General features: G+C 42.4%; 1 protein-coding gene across 5 annotated transcripts in view; it reads right to left on the reverse strand.

Moving 5' to 3' along the window:
* The window catches only part of LOC147024427 (tubby protein-like), a 109,330-nt gene that overhangs the window by 80,141 nt on the left and 3,389 nt on the right, over nt 1-25,800 (reverse strand). For 4 of the 5 annotated variants that reach the window (XM_085884368.1, XM_085884365.1, XM_085884364.1 and 1 more), the window contains exon 2: nt 19,357-19,398. In XM_085884368.1, coding sequence (XP_085740494.1) covers nt 19,357-19,398 — 42 coding nt within the window. Of the gene's footprint in view, nt 1-1,096; nt 1,226-19,356; nt 19,399-25,800 lie in introns of those variants that run through there. The other variant, XM_085884366.1, reaches the window with a different exon arrangement.

The following is a 25,800-nucleotide window of genomic DNA, read 5'->3' on the forward strand; positions in this document are numbered from 1 at the left end:
GAGGACGAGCTAATAATGGGCCTTGTATGTTGATACCCTGTCTGAATCCATACTATTCCCACGGTAAAATTGTCGTATCAGGAAATATTCACGATTTGCCGAATAGCCGGCGTTTTTGGAATGCCTCTTGAGTGCTGCAGCCAATGTTGCAATTAACTCAGGTATCCCACATTGGCAGGTGTGCAATGCTTAGTTTGCATGTTTCACACGAGAAGCTATTTTAAATCCCGTCCTTTACCAACGCACATCATATATATATATATATATATATATATATATATATATATATATATATATATATATATATATATATATATATATATATATATATATATATATATATATATATATATATATATATATGGATCTCTCTCATAATGGATCTCTCATAATGCTCATAATGGATCTCTCTCTCTCTCTCTCTCTCTCTCTCTCTCTCTCTCTCTCTCTCTCTCTCTCTCTCTCTCTCTCTCTCTCTCTCTCTCTCTCTCTCTCTCTCTCTCTGTCTCTCTCTCTCTCTCTCTCTCTCTCTCTCTCTCTCTCTCTCTCTCTCTCTCTCGCTCTCTCTCTCTCTCTCTCTCTCACTCTCTCTCTCTCTCTCTCTGTTGTCTGTCTCTCTCTCTCTCTCTCTCTCTCTCTCTCTCTCTCTCTCTCTGTCTCTGTCTCTGTCTCTCTCTGTCTCTCTCTGTCTCTCTCTGTCTCTCTCTCTCTCTCTCTCTCTCTCTCTCTCTCTCTCTCTCTCTCTCTCTCTCTCTCTCTCTCTCTCTCTCTCTCTCTCTCTTTCCCTCACCGCTCCTCTCTCTCTCTCTCTCTCTCTCTCTCTCTCTCTCTCTCTCTCTCTCTCTCTCTCTCTCTCTCTCTCCCCCCCCCTCACGCAATGAATGCACGTCAACAACATTCACCATCCAGATGTTAACCCAGAACAAGCGTGACACCTCGTACTGTATGTCAGGCTGTCTGTTTGTGTACCACCCTGCGGACCATAATGACCACACATCATGTGATTGACATCGCATTTTGAACACCGACGCCACATCACTACTACTACACCCACCAACCAACACCCCCCACGACACTCGCACTCGGGTGACCTCACCGGTAGTTGTCTCGCATTTTGAGGTAGTTCGCCGTGGCGTAAAGTGGACCGGAGGCAGCGAACACGCCGCCGTGCTGACCTGTGCTTTATGCGACCAGCTCATGTGTGGGGTCTCGAAGAACGGGTGTGGGTGGGGTACGGGTGATGGAAGGAGGGACGGTGTAGGAAGCGCACTGATGGGCTTTCATCTATCCATTGGGAACACTTAACTGCATGTTTCTGAGATCGCTGAATTTGCATTTGTGATTCCAGACTTGGGATTCCATGTGGAAGGATGCTGAGGTTCCAGGAACATTTAAAGGATAAATGAACACGCACACATCTTTTTTTGTTTTTTAATCTCTAATGGTGCACACCAAGTATCTCAGGTGCACACATTTTCACACAACGAGCGTTCAAACAGACACCCACAGACGCATAATGCGTTGAAACAAGAACAACTCTGCAGACGATGAGAAATCTTCGGGATTCAAGGTCAAAATGGAAACGATTCCAAGTAATCTTAAGGAAACAGGAAAGAGATCATTCACAAAGGCCGTGAGAACGGTGCAGAATTGCTTTTGTCAGAATGTGAGACAACCGAGAAGCAAAAACCTCATCACAGATTATAATTTGAGAAGTGTCTGTTTGTTTGTTTGACGTCGATAAGCTCCTGAACCGCTGGACAGAACTCATAGGGTAGTGGATGGTTGTGCAACCCTACTTATTCTTAAAGAGTGCAACAAATTGATGTGAGATTTGGCCTTCGGCCTAATTAGGCCGAAATACGAATTAGGCCTTAGGCCTTAGGCCTCAGGATGCATCGAACGATCTGACTGGCCAAATTAAAAACTGTGGGACAAGGAATCGACATATCCAAGCTATTCGACGCGATAAAGGTTGCGGTGACTCCATTTACCCCCCTCCTCAAGGGGGTTTTCTGCCTTGGACGAACTCTGTGTTAAAGTGTATTATAAATAGCTTGTCATGGCATTTTGCACGGCCCAACTACCTGAGGCAAAAATGATTACAACCACAAACGACAGTATTCAGTCATTCTGTCCAATGTATGATTACATCTTTTAGCTTATCTGGAATTGCAATTCCAGATAGCATTCTGTCCGGTGGATCAGGAGAAGATTTTGGAAGGAATTTACTAAGTCCACCATTTTGACCTCCTTAAAGTGGTGTGACCTAAGGCGTAAGGCTTGACGGGTCTCATATCAATTTGTTACACTCTTTAAACATAAGTAAGGTTGCGCAACCATCCACTACCCTATGAGTTCTGTCTCGTGGTTCAGGAGCTTATCCAAGTCAAACAAACACACAATTGCAATTCCAGATAAAGTATCGCCATTGTGCACCGTCGGTCCATCTCCTATTTCTCACTTGTCCAGTCAAACCGCTGGGCCCATCCGGCTGAAATTTTGACAACAACGTTGCTTTCCTGACTGGTAACAAGGATTGCAAAGCTCGTTCCGGTCACACGACTTCAAGTAGGTCAAAATGGCCGACTTTGTAAATTCCTTCCAAAATCTTCTCCTGATCCACCGGACAGAATGCTACCAAATTTTGGTCACATTAGGCCAGGGAAGGGAAGTTAAATTGTGGAAGTCATGCCGATAGTGGACCAGAAGTGTGTCAAAATGACCAACTCAGTCGATCTTCTTGAAAATGGCATAAATTGTAACCTGAAATACTTAACCTAAAGTACCCAGAGGACCCAAAAGATCCCCCCCCAGGACCCAAAACACTCAAACGACCCCAAGGACCCAAATGACATCGAGGACCGAAAAGACCCTGGGGACCCAAAATACTCCAAGGAACGGAGTCCTCAAATACACCAAAGACCCCAAGGACCCAAAAGATCCAGAGGACCCAAAAATACCCTGAGGACCCAGAAGACCAAAAATACCCCAAACACCCTTAAAGACCCTGAATACCCAAAAGTTCCAAAAGACCAAAATACACCAAAAGACCCAGAAGACTCAAAAAACTATGAAGTCCCAAAAGACACTTAAAAACCCCAAAGACCCAAAAGATCATAAAGACCCCGAAGACCCCAAAAACCAAGGGGATCCAAAAGACCCCGTGGACCCAAAAGACCCTGAGGAACCAAAAGACCCCAAGGAACAAAGTCCCCAAAAACTCCGAAGACCCAACGGGACTATCTGGGATCCACGGAAATTCTGCAAAATGTAAAATGTGACTTTAGGTCCCCAACCCCTCCCCCCCCCACCCACACACATTCCCAAGTCTTCAACCCCCTCCTCACACTGTCCTCTCTCTGCCCCCCCCCCAACTACCACCACATAATGAGAATAATGCAATGTTTCCAACGGCAAAATTTATTATTTCACAGCAGCAGGAACCCTTGAAAAGGTCACAGAAGGTGCAAATAAAATCGTATCTCGTAATATTTCTCGAAGCAATAAAAAATGTACATGTATGGAACTCACAAACACCAACTCCAGCCATAACGGCAACAGCAAAAACAAAAACAAAGAGCAATGGGAGATTGCAGACCTTCACCAGGACTTGTTTGGTGTGGTGTTTGTGTGCTGGTGTGTTATGTAATCAACAAGCAAAAAACAAAGATTGAGTCATCAGGAGGAACCAAGATAGGATTCGGGTTTCAGCTGCTTCTCCTCCACCTGCAAGCCCATCCAGGTGCAGCCAAGTGAGCCTCATTCAAAAAACAATCAAAAAAACGCAGATTGAAATCATTAAATATTTCTTCCAGAACACGTGTCCAATCAGGTTGAAATTTAAAACCTATATTCATCATCTCTACTAGATCGTAATTTTGAAGTTTCATGTCGATCGATGAAGCAGTTCAAGAGAAAGATTTTTTTTTAAGTTTTCGTTCCATCCAATATGGCTGCCAGACCATGTGACTGATGAATTATTCGTGGACACCCTGGTATCCCCAAGGCTTGGGGAACATGTGTGTGAAGTTTCTCCTCGGTCTGTCAAGCCGTTTTGGGGAAGATGATTTTTAAAGGTTTATTCTTCAAAAAATCATAGCTGCCAAATCATATGACCCACAACGCCAAAGTTGGGGAACTTTTTGTTCCTCATTTATAGGTGATCGTACCTGTAAAGTTTCACCTCAATTTGTCCAGCCGTTTCGGAGAAGATTTTTGAAGCTTATAAAAAAAAAGCTGCCAAACAACATGACTGATGACGTCATCATTTTTTTTTTTTTTTTTTTTTTAGATCCTCGTGGAGGATTTCTAAGTCTTACTCACATTGTTGTTCTTGTGGACTTTTTTGTTTCACAGCCTACAGTTTACGTCAAAACTTCCTGAAACTTGGCATATATATGTAAAAATACCCTGCGCAGACAGTAACGATCTCCGATTTTGAAAACTCCTCCTAGAAAAAAAGTTATGACGTCAAAATATCTCCGCTAATGGAAATCGCCAAAAAAATTATCTCCGAAACTAGGCAAGCTTTTTAAATTCTGTTTGCAGGAATCGAACAGGGCATTAGCAGAGATGAATTACCGCACATATGATACATCACTATGACGTCATATCAATTTTTATGACGTCATTACTATTTTTTGACGTTTTTTGTTTCATAGCCTACAGTTTTCATTGAAACTTCGTGAAACTTGGCATATATATATATATATATATATATATATATATATATATATATATATATATATATATATATATATGTAAAAATACCCTGCGCAGACAGTAACCATCTCCGATTTTGGAAATTCTTTCGAGAAAAAAAGTTCACGTCATAATATCGCCACTCATGGAAATCGCCTATACCATTATCTCCGAAACTAATTTGTTTCACAGCCTACAGTTTTCATCGAAACTTCGTGAAACTTGGCATATACTCGTATATGTAAAAATACCCTGCGCAGACAGTAACCATCTCCGATTTTGAAAATTCCTGCTAGAAAAAAAAGTTATGACGCCAAAATATCTCTGCTAATGGAAATCGCCTAAAAAAATATCTCAAACTAGGCAAGCTTTTTTAATTCTGTTTGCGGGACTCGAACAGGGCATTAACAGAGATTAATTACCGCACATATGATCCATCACTATGACGTCATATCAATTTTTATGACGTCATTCCTATTTTTTGACATTTTTTGTTTCACAACCCAGAGTTTTCATCGGATCTTCGTGAAACTTGCCATGTTTCCGCAGAAAGCCCACGCGCAGGTAGTAACCATCTCCGATTTTGGAAATTCTTCCAAGAAAAAAAGTTGACATCATAATATCGCCGCTAATGGAAATCGCCTGTACCATTATCTCCGAAACTAGGCAAGCTGTTTGAATTTTGTTTGTGGGAATCAAGCCGTGCATTAGCACAGATAATTTATCGCAAACCTGATACATCACAATGACGTCATATTCGTTATTATGACGTCATAATTAAGAGGACGAGAATCTTAGCTCATTCGAGCTTGTTCTTTTCTGTCGACCAATTTATTCCAAGATGACCCTCGATTTTCATTCTGATCGGATGTGGCGTTCTACGAATGCCATTATGATGTCATAACGTAGGCTCCTACGGCATGATAAAAAAAATAGGACCGTGCATCTTCAAGCTCACCTCGATCAGGAGGGGCAAGAGTCACTCAAATCTCCCTCAGACGGCCTTCGACTGATTTTTTTTTCTTTTTTAATGCCGTGAACAAACTTTGGTTCATTACGGGCAATGAAGGTTGTGGTCAGGTATCATTGAAATTGTCCCTGTAGTTTCAGCAGAGAGAGCACATACATATTTTGGGGGGCTCAACACCCCGCCTCCACCACCCCAAGAACCTCTTCGACCCTAATTGTTTTTTTATGCCGTGAACAAAAACTTTGGTACGTCATTGGTGATAAAGGTTGTGGTGAAATTTCATCAAAATTATGTGTGTAGTTTCGAAAGAAGAGAGCAAATACCTATTTTTGACGGTTCAAACCCCCCCACCACTCTTTACGTAGACCCCCTTAATTAGTGCAGATTTTGATGTGGTTGACAAACTTTGGTACATCACGGCTGATGAAGGTTGTTCTGGTCTTTTCATCGAAATTGTGTGGGTGCTTTTGGAGAAGAGATCAAATACCCATTTTTTTTGGGGGGGGGTCCACCACCCTCCCCCAATAGACTCCCTTAATGAGTGCAGATTTTGATGTGGTCGATATGCTTTGGAACATCACGGGTGATGAAGGTTGTGGTGGTGTCATTGAAATTGTGCGCGTAGTTTTGGAGAAGAGAGCACATGTCTATTTTTTGTGGGGGGGGGGGGGTCGTCAAACACCACCCCACCTCAGTTTTGCCATGAGCATCAAAAAGGCACAAGGACAATTGCTCAAAGTTGTCGGCCTCAACCTGCAAAGCCCATACTTTTCTCATGGACAACTCTATGCTGGTTGTTCCAGAGTTGGCAATGGCAAAAACCTTTTCATCTTGGTCCCACGTGGAAAAACATGCAACATTGTCTGTCCTGAAGCTCTACAAGGATAAAAGAAAGTCATACACTGTGATAAAATGTGATGTGAAATCCTCAGTGCTGGCAAAGAAGACAGAAAGAGAAACAGAAAGAGGAAGGCAGAAGAAGGAGGAAGGACAGAAGAACAATTACCACCTCAAATTCAAACTCGCAATATAACCTCTGAACATTGTTACCCTGTGATACTTAATTCCTTTTTACTATATACTTACCTTTAGATACCTCTGAGTGAGTATTTTTTTATAGTTTGTACTTTTTGTGTCATGTTTTGTACACTCACTCTTTCCCTTTAACTTATATGTTTTAAAACGTGTATTTTCTATGGGTATCACTATAATATATACAGTGTGTCCACAAATTACTGTTCCAAATTCACACCACAATGAAAAAATTAGTAAAATGGGATACAATGATGGGGTTTGCTGCATGTGAAAGAGCATTTCTCAAAGTTTTATTGACCTCTTTTTGGTTTCCAGGTGTCTCCTGTGACACATGACATCACATTTACTGCAAATGGCATCCCCAAAAGAAAGGGAACAGTGTGTTTATAGAGACTAATTCAGCTAAACTGGTTCAACAAAGCTTCAGGAAGAGAAATGGGAAGCAGCCACAATCGAGAAAATTGATTTATGAGTGGCATAAAACGTTTATGGAAACTGGTATAGCATCCTATGGAGGAATGGGGCAGGCCAACCAAGCACAAGTGGTGAGGATATTCAACACGTTTGTGAGTCATTTGAGCGCAGTCCCCATAAGTCCATTTGAACTACCGCCAGGGACCTGCAGCTATCCTGCTCAACGGGTTATAAAATGCTGCACATGCAACAGTGGAAGTAACGTACACGATTCAGCTGCTGCAGGTACTCAAGCTGGACAACTGCACGCAATGTATGATATTGCAGTGGACATTTTAGAGCACTTCTAAGAAGATGACTGATTGTATGTACATTTTGAAATGCTTGGAAGAATATGACCCGCAATGTATGCTCTTCTTAGAGAAGTACACTTTCCACGTTTTGGGAAACGGGGGAGTAACTCAATCTGTGAACTTTCTGACCCATATTTCTCCCAATGGCAAATCCTCCCTTCTGGACTTGATGATGATCAACTTCCCTGCAAGTGTCTCTCGCTCTTCCTCAACTCAAATTGTTTCATCTGATCATGTGCTTGTGAAGGTCAACATCTCTCTTGCTGTTCTCAGAGAACAGCCTCAGTGCCGGCGAGTCTGGCAGTTTACTCAGGCTAACTGACGGACTGCAAGCGGGCGTTGTATTTAATGACTGGAAACAAGTTCTCCCTTATGCACAGATTCATCCAAACTCGTCTTCAGTTATCTTACTTTTCCTCCCACCCATTGTACACTGAATCATGTGGTGAGGCAGTTGCGTTAAAACAATTTGCGTTCTCTTCCTTGAAGGCAAATCTGATTAAAGGCAATCTCAGATAATGCACATAACCTGCAGCAAGTGTGTGTCCACTCTCAGCAGAGCCAGAAAACAATATCTGTCCAATCTCAAGACTAAACTTTCAAACCTGTCTCCCTACTCTAAAACCTGGTGGTACCTTATTAAGTCTGTCTCTGGAGTATTCTCCCCTTCCATCCCTTCCTTCACTTCAAATGGCACTCCAGCCGACTCCACTCGTGAGAAGGCCAAATGCCTCATTTCTGTGTTTGCTTTCAAATTCCAAATCTTGTGTCCCCAACCCCTCCCTCACTGTACCCATCCTACCCAGTTGCACTCGCATGCTTCTGGACTATGCGTCTTTAGAAACTAACAAGGTGGAGATGTTTGGAGCAACCCTGCACACTAATTCGGCAACTGGACCGGCCGGCATCAGCTCATATCCGAAAAACCTGGTCTGCTGATCTTGAACATCTCAACCCCTCTCACCCTTTCACTTGCCCTATGTCATCTTCCATCCGCTTGGAAGTCAAGCATCACCCTATTACATTGAAAAGGTGCAAAAACGGATCCACTTTACTACAGACCTATCGGCTTGCCTACAATCATCAGTGAGGCCATGGAATGCATCATCACAGTTGAGATAAAATCGTTACTTTTGTCTAACGACCTCATCTGATATATCAAATCAAATTTAGACCTGGTCACTCTACCTTGGACATGCTGCTTATTCTCTCTCAATAATGGATGGAGGCCTTCCATATCAGACATGAGATCAGGGCCGTCTCTCGAGACTTATCTCGACCGTTTGATACAGTCTAGCCTTTTCTCAAGACTCTCTACCTATGGCATCCAAGGCCAACTCCGTTTTTGGGTTACTGACTTCTTCTACTCTCAGAGCCAATGTGTAGCTCTCAATTGAATCATTTCATCTCCTCTCCCTTTCATGGCTGGAGTGCCCCAAGGCAGTGTTCTGGGACCCATCCTATTCCTTATCTTCATCAATGAAGGCACACGAAAATTTGACGACTCGGGACGAGTCTGTAAAAAGGGGAGGGGGTAGTGTTACGGTTGTGGAAATTCACAGAACACCATTCAGGTTCCCCGAAGATCAGTTATGTCGATAAGTGTGTGTCCAGAATAGATTTCCCCACCGATGTCAGACGGGAACTAACGGGATGTTCCTGGACCCAATCTATCCACGCATTGTATCCCCTGACTCTCTGAGAGATCCTTTTATGTCTTTTCTTTTGACTCTATCCTCTGTCATGACATTCCTCATCTTTGAGATAGACAGGCTGCAACCTCTTCCTTCTCTTCAGACCTTAATAAAATCACAAGCTGGTCAAACACTTCGAATATGTCTTTCAATTTTGACAAATCGCCTTCTCTCACTTTTTATCTCATAAAGGGCCGTATGGTAAACCCTCCCATTTACTTTATTCATATTCCCTTCAGTCACTCAAACTCATGCTCTCACTATCAGCCATGATCTCTCTTGGGCAAACCACATTTCAAAGTTTGTCTCCAAACCAGTCGCCGACTGAGCATCCATCCTCCCTTGTACAAAGGCCTTCCTTGGCACACCTAAATTTATTTTAACCGACAAGGCCATCATTTGCAGCTTGGTGGAGTACTGCTCTGATGACCTTCCCCACACCTTCCTCAGCTTGATGCCATGGAAAACAAGGCCTTCAAGATCATTGGAATTTACCACGCTGAAGTTGAGTCTATGGGCCTATCACTTTGCCATCGCAAACAGCTCGGTGGTCTCTCATGTAGTATTGGCACATTCTGCTCTTTGTCCCCCTTCCCGCCCGTTTTCTGCAGGGCACGCATGGTCCACCGTCAAGCTCCTTCTGGTTGATGGTGGACCATGAAAAAGAAAACTCCGAAAATCCAGAATCACGACTCGCCTCCACTCGATATTCTCTCTTTTTTTCCCCACCTGTGAAAACAACTTCTACATTCTCTTCAATCTCATTCTTCCTTCCAGGTCTTCAAGATAGGTGTTCACCACCATCTCTGATCATCCCCCATCCAAAGCCATGATCTCTTCTATCCCCGTTAATCCCCCACCCTCACCTCCAAGTCCACCTCCTTCCAAATTTCCAGTTTTTCCTTGCTGAGAGTTTGCTTCTGTATCCATATTGTCCACCTTGTGCGTTCTCCCCTACCCCCCCCCCCCCATTCCTCCACACATCCCTTAGTTGTCCACGTTCTCCTCTATTTTGCAGGCGAACCCTGCTGTTGGTGTCCCGTCCCCCACCCCCCGCCCTTTTTACTGTTCTTTTTGTTCTGTTGCGTCCTGATCTGTTCAGCCATGTCCTTCTCATATCCTCTTTTGGCTTATCGAGTTATTTTCTTAACTTGCCTCTGTTAACTCCGACAGTGATGCAAATCGAACTCCAGTGTTGTTATTTTATACCTAATAAATGCCTTCTGCTTCTCCTTATCTCACTACTCAACCACCCTGGCCTCTTTCCATCTCTAGTTTTACACCTCAATGGAATATTCTTAATCTGCGCCCGACACATTTTCTCCTTGAAGGTTGCCCTGATCTCTTTTGTCAATTACCCTCTTGTTACTTTCTCCCAATCAATAGTACCCATTCCTTTCCTCGTACCCTCAAGATTTATATTTTTGAAATCTAATAGCTTTACTCTACTATCCTGAACTCTTACTCTTAACATAATCCTTGCACATTCTATGTTATAGTCACTTGATCCGAAATGCTCTTCGACCTCCATCATATTGCGACCGTTACTTAAAAGGAGGTCGAACACTGCACTCCCCCGAGTGGGCTTATCTACAAACTGGGTTAAAAAGCAATCCTGGATTAAAACTCGGAAATCCTCATCTGCTCTGCTCTTTCCCTGTTCCTGGACCCAATCTATCCCTGGCAAGTTAAAATCCCCCAAAATCAATACTCTTCCCTTACCACATGTCCTTTTGAATTCTTCATGTACTCCTCCTTCCTCCTCTTCCTTCACACCCAGAGCCCTACAAAACATCCTTCCACCATCTTACTGTTTTTTTAATCATTAATTTCTATCCATAAAGAATTCCATCCACTCATTGGGACCATACTCTGCACAGAGCATCAGTGCTGCCAAAGCAGTCTCCAGGGCTATTGGGCATAATCCTGGATGGATCGCCACTCCAACGCAGGATACTCGAATGGCTCCATCACCCCAGCAAGCTGGTACTCAACCTCTAAAGGATGACAGACTGAGTCAAACCCACCTGGTATTAATTCAACAGCAAAGCAGGATTTGAACTCAGGACCATAGGATCCCAAGCCTACCACCCTAACCATTAAGCTAACACCATACATAATCCTCTGTATTAATTCCCTCCTTTATGTCACCCATTTCTCTTGATGCAATGCTGTCCTTTACCCAGATTGCGACTCCTTCTCCTATTTTCTCCTTCCTATCACCGATACACCTTGTAGCCTTCCAATCCTGTCCTACAATTACTCTCCTCCTTAAAACATGTCTCACTCACTCCTCGTTATCCACTTTGGCTTCGAGCTCTTCCGTCTTATTATTTAAACTCCTGGCATTGGTGTAGAATATGTTTAACTTTTCTCTTCCTGAAATTGTATTTTCCTGCCTGTCCTTGCAAATCACAATTATATCATCAGTTCCTTCCTTTGTGGCCTCGCTACCCTCCTCTAACCGAAAAAAAAAATCCTCAATTTACTCCTCAATTCCCACTACAAACTTTGCTGCCCCCTTTCTGTTTAGCATATGGCCATCATTCTGGCAACACTCCCTTTGCCCCCAAAATGATTCCCACTGCTTCTTAAATGCAAAACCTTCCTCCCTGCACCATTCTTCCAGCAATTGGTTTGCATCTCCCACTCTGCTGATAAATTATATTCCATTTCCTAATCTTGGGAAAATACACTAATACGTCACATCGTGCTCAGGATGCATTCCTGGAAAAGAGAGCGCTATTTGAAAAAGCACTTAAAAGGGGTCAACATACCATTGTTTATGTGGAGATACGTTACCGACAGTGTTATTTGTTATGTATGAGCGGTTTATGAGGGCGTCATTAGGGTATTGGTAATACTGCAGATGGCAAACATTATTTTGTAAATAAAAATAATATATTTTGTTGTGATAACATCAGTAAGTATTAACAAAAACATAAAATTGTACAAACATCAATAAAAATAATAATTGTCGTCACTCATACACGACTGCTCTGACACCCCTTATGTGGGAGAGGTGGGAGAAGGCTTATCCTGCTGCAAAAGGAAGGTGGAGTAAACAGCACTGATTGGCTTAGAGCATATGCATACAGTACACACAATAGGGGGGGGCGTGGGGGGTGCATTTTCCCAGGGAGTGCTGCATGTTATGGATTTTCTTCATGTTGTTGCGGTTGTGGGGGTAGATGGAGGAATTTCATAGTAAAGGTAGGATCGTGTAGAGTAGCATGGCTGGTGGTTGGAAGCGAAGGGCACTACGGTTGCTTCTCCTCGACACGACGAAGAAGGCTGTGTGATTCTCATGTTCGTGCTGTGTGAATTTGTCCGTGTGCTGGAGCAAGACACGAATCATTGACTGTTCGGCTGAGCCATGAAGTGTGTACGTTTCTGAGGAGGGAAGAAGAGCGTGCCTCGTGGCCTTATCACGGGGCCTCAGAAATCGTCTCGTCGTATGGTCGAGGAGGAAGGAGGGCGATCGTGAGGAACGGACCTGCTGCAAGAGATGAACCGTCAACGTATTTGCTCGCGAAACGAAACTGCATGGTGGTTTCTGAGCGCTGGTGTTGAATACCGCCACACGAATACCACACGTACGTTTCTCACCCAGAGAGCTGCTCGGCATTATTTTGGGTGCGGTTTCTCACGCAGGATGATGAGGGATCAATCGTCAAGCTCTAAAAGATCATTTCTGGACCCGAAGCTCAGTGCCAAAATAAAGAAGGGATTTTTCTTTTGTTTTATCTTTTCTCGGTGTCCGTTTTTGTAACTGCGTGTAGAGGTGCCTCGACTTTAGGCTTTAATTTACCCCACGTTTTATTATCACATTTGATTCATTTCCATGATGAATATTTGATTTATGTCCATTAAACCCCTATGTATTAACGATTACTTGTGTCTGTCTATTCGTTGTGGGTTCAAGTATAAGCTCTTGTCCTCCGTCCGTGTGCCTCCGTCTGATATGCATCCTTTCTGCACCCATCCCACGCGCACTATAATCTCTAAGGAACTCAGTTGTTCGTGTCCAGGGGAAATAATTTGGCTATCCGGCCAGGTCGGTGTTAACCGCCCATCCACGACAATTGGGTCAGGGGCCGCCGGCCAACATAACCGCCGGGGCCGCAACATTTGGAGTCAGGAGTGTGGGATTCGAACCCTGATCAACATCTGTTGATGAAGAGTAGGATTTTTGAATCCATCGGGACCACAACATTTAGTGGCGGATTGAGCTTAGGTCAAAAAGAAAAAAGAAAAAAGAAAAAAAGAATTGGGAATCTACATTTTTAAAGGATCACCTCTCCACTGTCGAGGGACAGGGGGTTGTAGTGACCGAGGTACAAATTGTATTTATTGTTAATTGGTGTCGGGAAAAAAGAACACTTGTAAATTTAAGGGAAATATTTTTTTTTTTTTGAGGAAATTGAACGCGTGCAAGAAATGGAGGACATGCACGAGATGGCATTTCGGCGGGAAGATAGTGATTATGAAGGAAGTGAGCCGGGGGTAGATCCAGGTGATCACGATAGGGTAGGAATCTTCTCCATTCCTGGGCCGTCAAGTCAGAAAATGGGTGCGTTGGCTCTCCGGTTCATGTTGGAATAAAGAAAGGAAATAAGGGAAGGGAATGAAGGATTGAAAGACAGAATTGGAGGGGAAATGAGGAGACAAAATGAACACAGGGATAAAGTGATGGAATGAATGAATAGTGAATTGAAGAGACAAACTGATGGAATGATGGGACGAATTGATGAACAAAGGAATAAAATGAGGGAAATGGGGAAACAAAATTGTTGAACAAAGGGAAGAAATAAGGGAAAGGAATGGACGCTTGGAAGAACAACAATTCCAGTGTTTAAAGATTAAAGATGCATCGTTCTACTTGCACCAGATGAAGCAGCGATTTGCAAACAAGTCCCAAGTTTACGGTGACTTTCTGGGCATAATGGACGAATTCAAGTCACAGAGTATTGACACCGCAGGCATCGTCAGCCATGTATCAAACTTGTTCAAGGGACATCCCAACTTGATGTTGGGTCTCAACACCTTCTTGCCTCCTGATTGCAAGATTGAGGTGAAGACGAATGATCTGATCAGCGTTACCACACAGACACAAGCTGTACAACCCATCAGGCATGCGACAATTCAGCCTCAGAATGTTAACTTGCAACATGCTCAACTTTCGCCCACATAACCCCCTACCAAGCCAAGCAGGGGTAGGGCATGGGAGGGAGCTTAGTGATGTTGAGTAAGGCAGTGGAAAGGGAGAGGAAGAGCGGGATGCTTGTCAAATGGACAGATGGGAAAGTGATGTTTTTGAAAGGAATTTGCAGAACCAATCCCAGAGTTCAGATCCAGATAATAGTTGTGAAGGCTAATTACTCACTGTTTATGAATCTTGTGGAAGTGATGCCAAGACGGAAGGTTATGACGAGTCTCGTGCTTCTCGCTGTTGTAATGCAGATGGTGCAGCTGTAGTTGAGAGTGGATCTCCAGAAATGTTTTTTGATGATTGTATCGTGGGGAGTGAACCATTGGATGATGATTATTGGATTGGAGGGAAGAAGGAGATGGATGAGGAAGATAATCTTTCAAAAGAATCTCTGAATGAAATAAACACTTGCCAAGAGGCGAATGAGGAAACAGATTTGGTGGAGCCCTTGTTTCTTTCTCTTGCTGAGCATGTGAGTCCAGTCGTGGTGACTCCAGGCGAGGAAGAGCCAGAACTTGAATCAGAACCAGAACCAGAGCCTTTGCCGATTCCAGAACTCCAGCTATTGCAGAAACTCTGAACTGACAAGACACAGGATGAGAGACCTCTCGGACTACCAGATCCTGGAGGAGGACGCAGGCTTCTGGGATGGAATGAGAGAAATTTGGGTCGACCAGATCCTGGAGGAGGGTGCAGGTATCGATCCTGCTGCCTCTTGCAATAAATATTATGACGACACAGTTCTTGTGGCTGGCCTGGTTCTCTGGCATCTCCTCATCGAGGTTGTGCTTGAAGTCTACAACTGCACCCAAACATCAGCCAGGTCAGTCTACAAGATTTTGGAATAGACAAGTTTAGAAAAATAAAGTATGGAATCCAGGAAGATAGAAAGCAATGAATCCACAAGCATGGATTAGAAGGATGCGAAGAAAACTAGAAGGGATGGATGACACTCTTGGACCCGACCAACTTGCGATGACCTGTACTTTGAGTCAGGTGCCTAGATGCTTTCTGTCCCAAGGGTTCAGTTTTGCTTATAAATTGGGACATGGGTGATTAGGTTGGGAGGGGGCGAGAGTGACTCAATGGTCGGTAAATGGATCGATTTGGAAACCAGAATTGTCTTGTGGTGTTGGTGTCTGTTATGTGTCAATAATTGAGTTGTGTTTGGAGAATGAATGTGGATTATAACATGTAAGCAGGCCATGGCAGTGTAGGAACACGATCACCATTTTGCATTGCAATGTATTGAGAATTGAATGACAGTGAGGGAGAAATGACATGTTGGATTGTGTGGGAGGGGATGATATGTGGGTCCGCAGGAATGGATCAAGCTCTGGGGGAGCAGTGAGTGTGGTCCACTACTGAAGTAATTTGTCCCTGGCGGCTGGTGGTGTCTGGAAATGGGGACCCGTCGGGAGGGGGATTTGGTTGGGCAACAAATGGTAAGGAGACCCTTGGCGACCCAGGAGAGGCAAAGAGAGCCTGGATGGTGCGGAGACCCTGCCCAGTGGGACGTACAGCAAAGGATGTACAGCTGTTTGGGGCTGTCAGGGACCGAATAGTTGAAAGGGGGAGTGGGGGGTGGGGTCAAAAGATTCATAAGTCGGGTGACTTGTTTTTCGACTGTGGGCACCACAACCGGAAACACCCCCACCATTTTGGTTGTACGGTACCTCCCCGCTGCCTAGTTGAGGATTACACATGTGTGTAATAACATTTAAGCCATGGTCTTGCAGGGTTGGAATGAATAATCGATTATTGGGTTTATGTGAGTGTGTGAGGGAAGGTCCACCTCAACCAAGTCACAAACCTGTACCAGAAAGACAGGGCCCACAGAACTTTGGAAAAAGTAAATTGGGAAGGCTCCGCAGGTAACATTGTGTATTGTGGCATTCACCGGAGAATGCAGTCTTTAGAAGGGGGCTGTACAAACATTTAAAAAAAAGGTTTTGGGAAAGGTTCTGTCTTTTACAGTAGATTTGTTGCGTGTGCTTTATGACATTTTCTTCCCACCGCAGGAGTTAGGAGCGAGGAACCAAGAGATTTGCAAATATTTGAATTATTGTGTTTCAGGGGTGTAGAACGTTAAGGAGAATAGGTATGTTAGCTCTGGCTCGCTTCCCACAGCCCCTCCTAATTTATTTCATAGGCTAATTCGGAGTGAGTCGGTAAGTGCTAAAGCTGGAATGGTAACGCCTGCATTGAACCTTGTAGTAGCTATGGTTCCGGGGGGTGGAGGGGGGGTGGCTGTGTTCCAGTTGTGGGGGTAGATGGAGGAATTTCATAGCAAAGGTAGGATTGCATTGAGTAGCATGGCCCGTGGACGAGCAGACGACATCTCGATGTAACTTTAGTTGGGGAAAGTGTCAGCTTCAGTTGGTATGTGTCACTGCATGGGGGGTGGTGCTGTGTTAATTGGGTAGGGGTTAAGGCCAATTTCTCCCAGTGTGTGATTGCCCCTTGTGTCCTTTTCCTATGTTTTTGCATTTACAAGACCGGCGATAAACAGAAATCACGTCCTTTAAACAACAACAACAACAACAACAACCAAGTCGCACATTCCGAGCAGGCAGAAACCCCGCCTTCTCGGCTTTGTGCCAACAGGCCATGCCCCGAGGCTTATGATTGATCAGTGGACGAGAGTAGGTTTGGCAGAGAAGCGAGTGAGGAGATGGTGGTTGGAAGAGAAGGAATTTACGGTTGCTTCTTTTCGACATGACGAAGAAGGCTGCATGATTCCCATGTTTGTGCTGTGTGAATTTGCCCATGTGCTGGAGCAAGGCGCTCGCTGTTGATTGTTCGGCTCAGCCGTGAAGTGTGTACGTTTCTGAGGAGGGAAGAAGAGAGTGCCTCGTGGCCTTATCACGGGGCCTGAGAAATCGATTCGTCGTATGGTCGTAGAGGAAGGAGGGTGATCGTGGGGAATGGACCTGGTGCAAAAGAGGAACGATCGGCATATTCGCTCATGAAAAGAAGCTGCACAGCAGTTTCTGAGCCCTGGCATTGAATACCGCCACACAAATACCTCACATAAGTTTCCTGCCCAGAGAGCGGCTCGGCATCATTTTGGGTGCGGGACAACGCGGCTTCAATCGTCAAGCTGGAAAAGATCACTTCTGGACCCGAAGCTAAGTGTCAGAATAAAGGAGGGATTTTTTTTCTTCCTTTATCTCTCCCCCCTTGTCCGTTTTTTGTAACTGTTTGTAGAGGCACCTCGACTTTAGGCTTTAATTTACCCCATGTTTTATTATCATGTTTGATTTATTTTGATTACTCGCATAACCCGCGCTCTGCGCGACATGTTGGGGTGGGTGTGTTTGAGAAAGGAACTGATGCAGAGTATCAGTAGTAATTTTACTTTAATGCAGTAAGTGGAATACGATTTCACTGTTTCAGAACCATTTTATTTACTTTTTTTTGTACTATGCACCTCATATGGTCTTTGAGATAATGTAAGCCGAATATCACGTTACTCGAGCGCAGAACAAAGTCGAAGATAGCGCGACACGAAACCACAAACTCGGAAATAATATACAAGATGAATATTTCATTTACGTCCATTAATCCCCTATTTATTAAAGATTGCTTGTGTCTTTAATAAAGATTGATTAAAGACGATGTCATTTAACCTTCATTCAATATCCCAATCCTCACTGCCTGCACTGGCTCGTCCCTCTCCACTACCTGCACTCACGACCCCCATCACCACTGCCAATTTCGTTTGCAGACTCACTCCATAAACATAATCAACTTTTGTCTTCAAATGATTCACACTTTGATACCTGCTGTGAAGTAACTATCCTTTCTTTTCACATATCAATAACTATGACAAGTACCCAGTGTTCCATCCAATCCATTGGGACCATACTCTGTACAGATCGTTGGTGCTGCGGAAGCAGTCTCCAGGGCTATTGGGCACAATCCTGGATGGGTCGCCACTCCGACACAGGATACTCGAATGGCTAAATCGTCCTCGCAAGCTGGTACTCACTTTGACGACCTCAAAAGGATGACAGGCTGAGTCAAGGCCACCTGATATTAATTCAACAGCCAAGCAGGATTTGAACTCAGGACCCAAGGATCCCATGCTCTCCACCCAAACCATTAAGCCAACCAAGTGCTGCCACAACATCAAATTACGAAAGCAAAAGTCAAAATAACAAAAAATAAGCAATTATTGCGTTTTGCCATAAGTTGATATGAAACTTTCACATAAACGATACAAAATTTTGTGAGATCTACTCAGAAGGCTAAGTTCCAAATTGTGATTCTCACCCACCGCACACAGGTTGGTGGAATCTATTTTTGGTCTCGCTCTTCGCACCCTCATGCCCTTCTGACTTCCCTTCCCTCAATCCTCCCCCAGCCCACTCAGATTACATGTATTCATTGAAAATCTCACTCGTGGTCACCTTCCCCATTTCTAACCTGAACGCTGACTTCAATTCCTGAATCCCTCTATTCTCTTGTCCATGGGATGGACCGTCTGTCTCCAAGAGTGCTGCCCTTGCACCGCATTCTTTCTCTCATACCCACCCGTGCTCTCTTCTACTCCTGCAGACATCCCCTCTTCCTTAAATTGTGTTCATGCCAGTAGATTGAAATGTTGATAAACATAACCACGCAAAATTTGAGGCAAATGCATCAAGGACGTTTTGATGCCATATTCAACACGTCCAGCCATCTTTTGCTATTTCTCCATCTGGCTCTCAACCTGTATGTAGTAATTTTATTACTCTCACCACCTTCCTGAGCAGACACTTCATCCCATCACTTGATTCACAACTCAATGTTATATTTTCACTTTCTCTATACATGACAAAGCTATGAGATTAATGAACAATGCATTTATTTCAAATCTCAACCGTCGGCTCGAATATTTCACCTCAAAATATCCTCAACAGAGCATGGTTGAGCCAAGTTATAGTTTCAAATCATTTCTCATGATTGTCGTGATAACGAATGGAATACCTTTCTAATGGGGCCAAAGATGATTCACCGGTCTTCAGTGGCCTGTGCAGGGAAAAGCAATGTCAACCACGAACTATACAATGTGAGCCATCACCTTGTAAACTAAACCTTGATATAGACTGTCGTACTGTTGTGTTCAAACATCATGCCACAGTTTAGCAAAAGCAGAAAAAAAAACATTTTGTTTGACCTTTAAATCTTCTACGTCACCAAAGATAACTTCAAAAAAGAAGGATATCCTATAACATGCAATGTCTTCACACAAACCTTCAATCGATTGAATCAAAGCCCATGCTGCAATAATTAATCCACCATCTCTTCTGGACATACATGTATGTACAATCACTTAACATGATTAATCAAATTATTTTATGATTGGAGGACGTAAAGAAAGAGTGACTATCTTTATGTGAACAAATACAGTTTTGTTATTAGTGCAATGGTCATGCATATTTTGGGTTGTGGTGTGTGACTGAGAGCAATCGGGACCAAATATCAAAACAATGAATGTTATTAATTGAAAGATGACAAATGATGTTAAGATGTTAAGAAAGATGATAAAGATGAAAGATGAATTATATTTCAGGTCACTGAATTAACTGCCATGGGAGTGATGTGCGGATTGTTACCTCCGCCACTGAAGGTGAAGGAGGTTATGTTTTCACCCCTTTCTGTCTGTTTGTTTGTTACTTGCAAAATGGAAGATTTTTCAATGATATTGGTCAGTCGATTATGTTATTACCTTCGCAAACTTTGTTGCGAAGGTTATGTTTTGATCGCTGTGTATTTATTTATTTATTTGTGAATATGTGTGTTTGTTTGTTTGTTTGTTTGTTATTCGCAAAACTCCAAAAGTATTGAACTGAATCGCAGCAAATTTGGTGGGATGATCGGTTATTATCCGAGGACCATTTGATTAGATTTTGGGAGCGATGGGGTCAAAGGTCAAGGTCAAGGTCATGAAAAGGTCAAAATCGTCTTTTTACCATAGCGCGGTCAATTTGTATCCAATTTGCATGCAACTAATGCCAAAATGTTCAGAATTCAATGCCCCATCTTGTGATATGTGACATGACACAATGACTTAATAACCCTTATTAGCGGTTGGGAGTCAAAGGTCAGGGGGGTCACGACATGGCAAAATGTGCGGTTTTAGTCATAACACGATCAATTCTTATCCGATTTGCATGAAACCAACACCAAAATGGTGACTGTTCTGTTCCCCACATTGTAATACCAATTACAAAATTAAGAGTACAAAGGTCAAGGTCGAGGTCATGAAAAGGTCAAAATCGTCATTTTGTCATAGTGCGGTCGAATTTTATCCAATTTGCATGCAACCAATGCCAAAATGCTGTGAATTCAATGCCCAATCTTGTGATATACGATATGACACAATGACGTCATTACCTTTGTTAGCGGTTTGGGTCAAAGGTCAGGGGGATCAACGACCTTTATCATCATAACGCGGTCAATTCTTATACAATTTGCATGTAAGTAGATTCAAAATGTTTAGAATTCAATTCCCTATCCTGTGATGTGTAATATTTGACAGTGACTTTATTGGTGAGTTTTCAGCATTTGGGGGGGGGGGGTGTCACTGAACTTATTTCTTATAATGTGACCAGTTGTCATCAGATTGACTTGACACCGACACCCAAAAAGGTCAGGGAGTTCATACAGAAATTGTACAATGTACGTGAATCAGTGTCAAATAGCAGGAAATTTAATGTTTTTAAGCCATCATAACACATGAGATGGCAGATGTGGTATGGGATTAAATACCCTCACAATCAACGGTTTCTGGGGGGGGGGCAAAATGTAGCGTTGGCGAAGGTATGCGCTCTACTGAGTGCCCATTCTAGTTCTTTCTGTTATTCTGTCTATCTGTTTATCATCTGCAGGTCACAATTTTAAACCGATCTTCACTAAACTTTACCACGTGGTAGAGTTTGTCATAAGGAAGATGGATATTGTTTTTGAGGTCAATAGGTCAACATAGGCCAAAGGTCAACAACTTAAGTGAGATTTCTCAAATCCTCAATTTTCATCCGATTGACTTGAAATATGAAGAGGATTTATAATTCAGGTCACTGAATTCAACCAGCCAATTATTTTTGAGGTCAACATGGGCCAAAGGTCAACAACGTTGGTGAGATTTCTAAAATCCTCAATCTTCATCCGATTGACTCGAAATTTGAAGAGGAATTATATTTCAGGTCACTGAATTCAATCAGCCAATTATTTTTGAGGTCGACATCGACCAAAAGGTCAACATGGGCCAAAGGTAAACAACTTTGGTGAGATTTGTAAAATCCTCAATTTTCATCCGATTGACTTGAAATTTGAAGAGGATTTATATTTCAGGTCACTCAATTCAAAGAGCCAATTATTTTTGAGGTCAACATCAACCAAAAGGTCAACATGGGCCAAAGGTCAACAACTTTGGTGAGATTTGTAAAATCCTCAATTTTCATCCGATTGACTTGAAATTTGAAGAGGATTTATATTTCAGTTCACTCAATTCAAATAGCCAATTATTTTTGAGGTCAACATCGACCAAAAGGTCAACATAGGCCCAAGGTCAACAACAACCAGGGTATTTCTAAAATCCTCTGAAGCGTTTAGGGGTGGGAAGGAAAATAAAAAAACAAAGTTGATAAATTGAGGTCGATCCAAATAATAAAGTAATGGAAAGAGGAAGTATTGGAAGGAGAAGTGTGTAAGAGTGGAAATATAAGGGAAAAGAGGGTGGAGAGTGAGAGAGAGTTTTTGTAGGCCAAAAATTTGAAATTTTTGAAGAAAAAAAAAGTTGGATTTTTTTTTATTGCTTTTGTTCCAAAACCGTTGTAGCTATGTGAAAGGTAACATTAAAAAAATTAGAACCACTGGACCTGTAGCTTACCTGGGTCCTGGCCTAATGCTGTAACCTAAATTTGGTATAATTCTGACTGGTGGGTCTGGTGAGGAAGATTTTTGAAGGAATTTACGTGATTTTCCAAATATTTTACCAAGTCCACCATGTTGACATATTTCCGGTCATGTGATTAGCATGACCTCCACAATCTAACAGTAGGACCCTGTCCTAATGCTGTAACCCAAATTTTGTAGCATTCTGACGGGTGGGTCTGGAAGTTTACCGTCAGGAATTTTGACACACTTCTGGTCACGTGATCCGCATGACTTGCATGGCAAGTGGGCCTATGACTTACATTCCATGGTCACGTGATCTGCATGATTTACATGGCAAGTGACCCGTATTTTGTCGGTTTGACCCGTTTTCTTTCTTCAAACCCGTGGACCCATTTTCACATCGTTAAAACCCGTATTGGATGGAAAGTCGGAACTATTTCAGAAACGCAATGTTTGGCTTCCATTCTACTCGCATGGATTCACACACAGAGTGACAGATCTGGAGCGATTTCTATCCGATATGCAAGATACCGCTCTAGTCTGACTCTATTGACTGGGTGACGTCATTGACCCAAACCGACCAATTCCTTCAATCCTCATCCGTACGCATCATCACTTCCTCTCATCTACCATTTGTTGTCACCTCAAATCAGTCAGTAGGCCTATTTGCTTTTCAATTCGCTCTTCGACTTCTTCCAGTGATATTTATAGGTAGTTTCGAGTATTTTGAATGGTCCAATTCGGTTCAGATTGTTTTCATTCATATACAGGATGTCCACAAAGTACTGTTCCACATTCAAACCATAATAAAAAAAAATGAAAGAAATTGGATACCTTGATGTGGTTTGATGCTTGTGAATGAACGAACATTTCTCATAATTTTATTGTCAAGATTTGACAAGATCATCATATAGCATTCATCACTATTTATCATCACTTGGTCCCTCTAAACCAGGCAACACTGCTCTTTATTGTGGGGATGCAATTTGCAGTAAATGTGATGTCACGCGTCACAGGCCACAATTGGAAAAAAAAGTAAATAAAATTTTGAGAAATGTTCTTGATTTGAGAAATATTATGTATGTATGTATGTATGTTGTCTGACTTGGAACCTCCTTATCATTACTGATTAGTCAACATATCGAATAGCGTTTTTACCACATTTGGTTAATCCTTTGTATGCTACATTGTTTACAGCCGCATGGTTCCCTGTTGCTTAATTAATTTTTTCATAGGGCTGTGAATTTCAAGTGGTATTTGCCTAAAAAACACAACTTGGGTGTCAAGTTAGACAAATAACCAAAATTGAAAGAAAAAAAATTTGGTTCCATTTTCTTTTTTAATCTTGTTGCAAATCCGTGATCGCAGCATGCAAAGGCTAAAAAAAACCCCAAGAAACCCTGGTTTTGATTCCTACCAACCCGTTTTTTTTGTTGCCTTCAACTTGCCATGTATGCCATAATGTTGTGATCCAAATTTGGTGGGATTCTGACTGGTGGGTCAGGAAAGAAAAATTTTGAAGGAATTTATACAATTTTCACAAAAATTGGGCAAGTCAGCCATTTTGACACACTTCCGGTCATGTGATCAGCATGGCCTCCGCAATTTAAGATCAGGACCCTATCCTAATGTTGTAACCCAAATTTGGTAGCATTTTGTCTGGTGGGTCTGGAGAAGAAGATTTTTGAAGAAATTTACAAAGTTGGCCATTTTGACATACTTAAAGTCATGTAACTGGAACAAGCTTTGCAATTCCTGATACCAGTCAGGAGAGGAACGTCACTGCAAATTTTCAGCCGGATCGGTCGAGCAGTTTGGCCAGAGAAGTCAAAAAAGGAGACGGAGAGACGGACAAACGGCACGCGATGACAATAACTTATCTGGAATGTAAATTCCAGATAAACTAATAATCCCCAACCCCATTCCTTAGTGAAGGGAAGTGTTTTAGTCCCCCAAAAAATAGACCTGGCAGTATTGTGCAACGTCGGGTACTCCTGCCAGTACTGTACATCAGAAATCAATCTCCCTCTGCTGTCACTAATGGATATTTAATTAAGCCGTTCTTCACAATTCCAATCTTCCTGTTGTCCAGCAAAGAGGTGTTGATTTTTTTTTTTTAACAAAACCTCTTGTGAGCATGAAAACAGATTATAGATGAATTTCAAGGAATCAAACCCAGGTCTGCTGGCAAACCATACCAGTGCTCTGCTATCTGACCTATCTGGCTGACCCACTGAGTGAGCAATACAATTCTTCCACATATAAATCTATTTTTCAGTGCTCTGGTTTGCCAGAGGACCTGGATTCGATTCCTGGTCTCGGCACGTAATTTTTCCACATATATTTATGATGTTCGTTCTATCTTGTTCATTTATAATTATATCGGCAAATTGGTTGTTTACAAAGTCCACAAGAATATGGCTATACAAACAAGAAAAGGGAAAAGGTAGACAAGGTGGTAATCTGAGATTGCAGCTCACTGTAACGTTGACGGCCAGGTGAGAAAAACTGAGTTAAGGCAGAAAAAGGATTTCCACTGATGGGGAAAGACAAAAACGACGTTGAGGTTTTATTAAGTTTTAAGTCGCTTTGTGAAAATGAGATTAAGCAAATCCGCATGTTCTGTGCAGACAATGTTATACCACCAGCAAATGTCCTGTGTGCACTGCTGATCTTTCTCGGGCTAAGAGATTCTTTCTTCTGAAAATGTCAATCAGTCACAGTGACACACAATTGCATATGGATTCTTTTTATGTCCTCAGGAGAAATTGAAGTTCATGGAAGAGATAAACACAATTATTATGACAGTAGACACTGGAAAATGAGTTGTGGCTATTATAGGTTGGCTTAATGGGTAGAGCTGCATTGTAATCTAATGATTGCAGATTCAAATGTCAACCTTGCTGTGATAGCAATGGCAAACCACCAAGTGCATTCCATAGTGATAAACTGCTTTAGCAGCATTCATTCTTCTATGAATGTGACATTAGATGTAATCATTGTAAGTCTCATATATTCTCCAAAAATAGTGAGAAAAATTGTTTGCGGTCTTGATTATTTTACTAATATAAAGGCCTGTCAAAATGACGGGTTGGAATTATTTTATTCAAAATATTCAAGGAGACTGGAAGATATGATGTTTCAAAGCAAGAAGTGTTATTTTAAAATACTACATGTACAAACGTGACGCCATTTTCTTTATCTTCTGGGACGTTTCGTTTTGACGGTACAGCCTCGTGAGCGTGCCAAAGTCTGAAGCCTCGGCCTAGCGTCAGGTGTGCATATATCTCCTTAATTTATTAGACATCCTACGTAGGTAAATGAACACTCGTTTTACTCTGTGCATGTTGTACATCATGTGCAGCGAATTTCACCTTCCTTATGTTTTTTTTTTTTTTAAAAGCTTCTCTACACCGCCATTGAGTCTCGGTTTGCAAGTCACCATCTACAATTCCAATGGAAGAGAGGAAGTTTCACTTTTATGAAAAATCTTTTTTGTATGTATTTATCCTGACAAATAGACCATAGTGA

This window comes from Eptatretus burgeri, chromosome 6, assembly GCF_056783735.1.
Source record: "Eptatretus burgeri isolate ZD-2024b chromosome 6, Ebu_testis_v1, whole genome shotgun sequence".
NCBI lineage: Eukaryota > Metazoa > Chordata > Myxini > Myxiniformes > Myxinidae > Eptatretus > Eptatretus burgeri.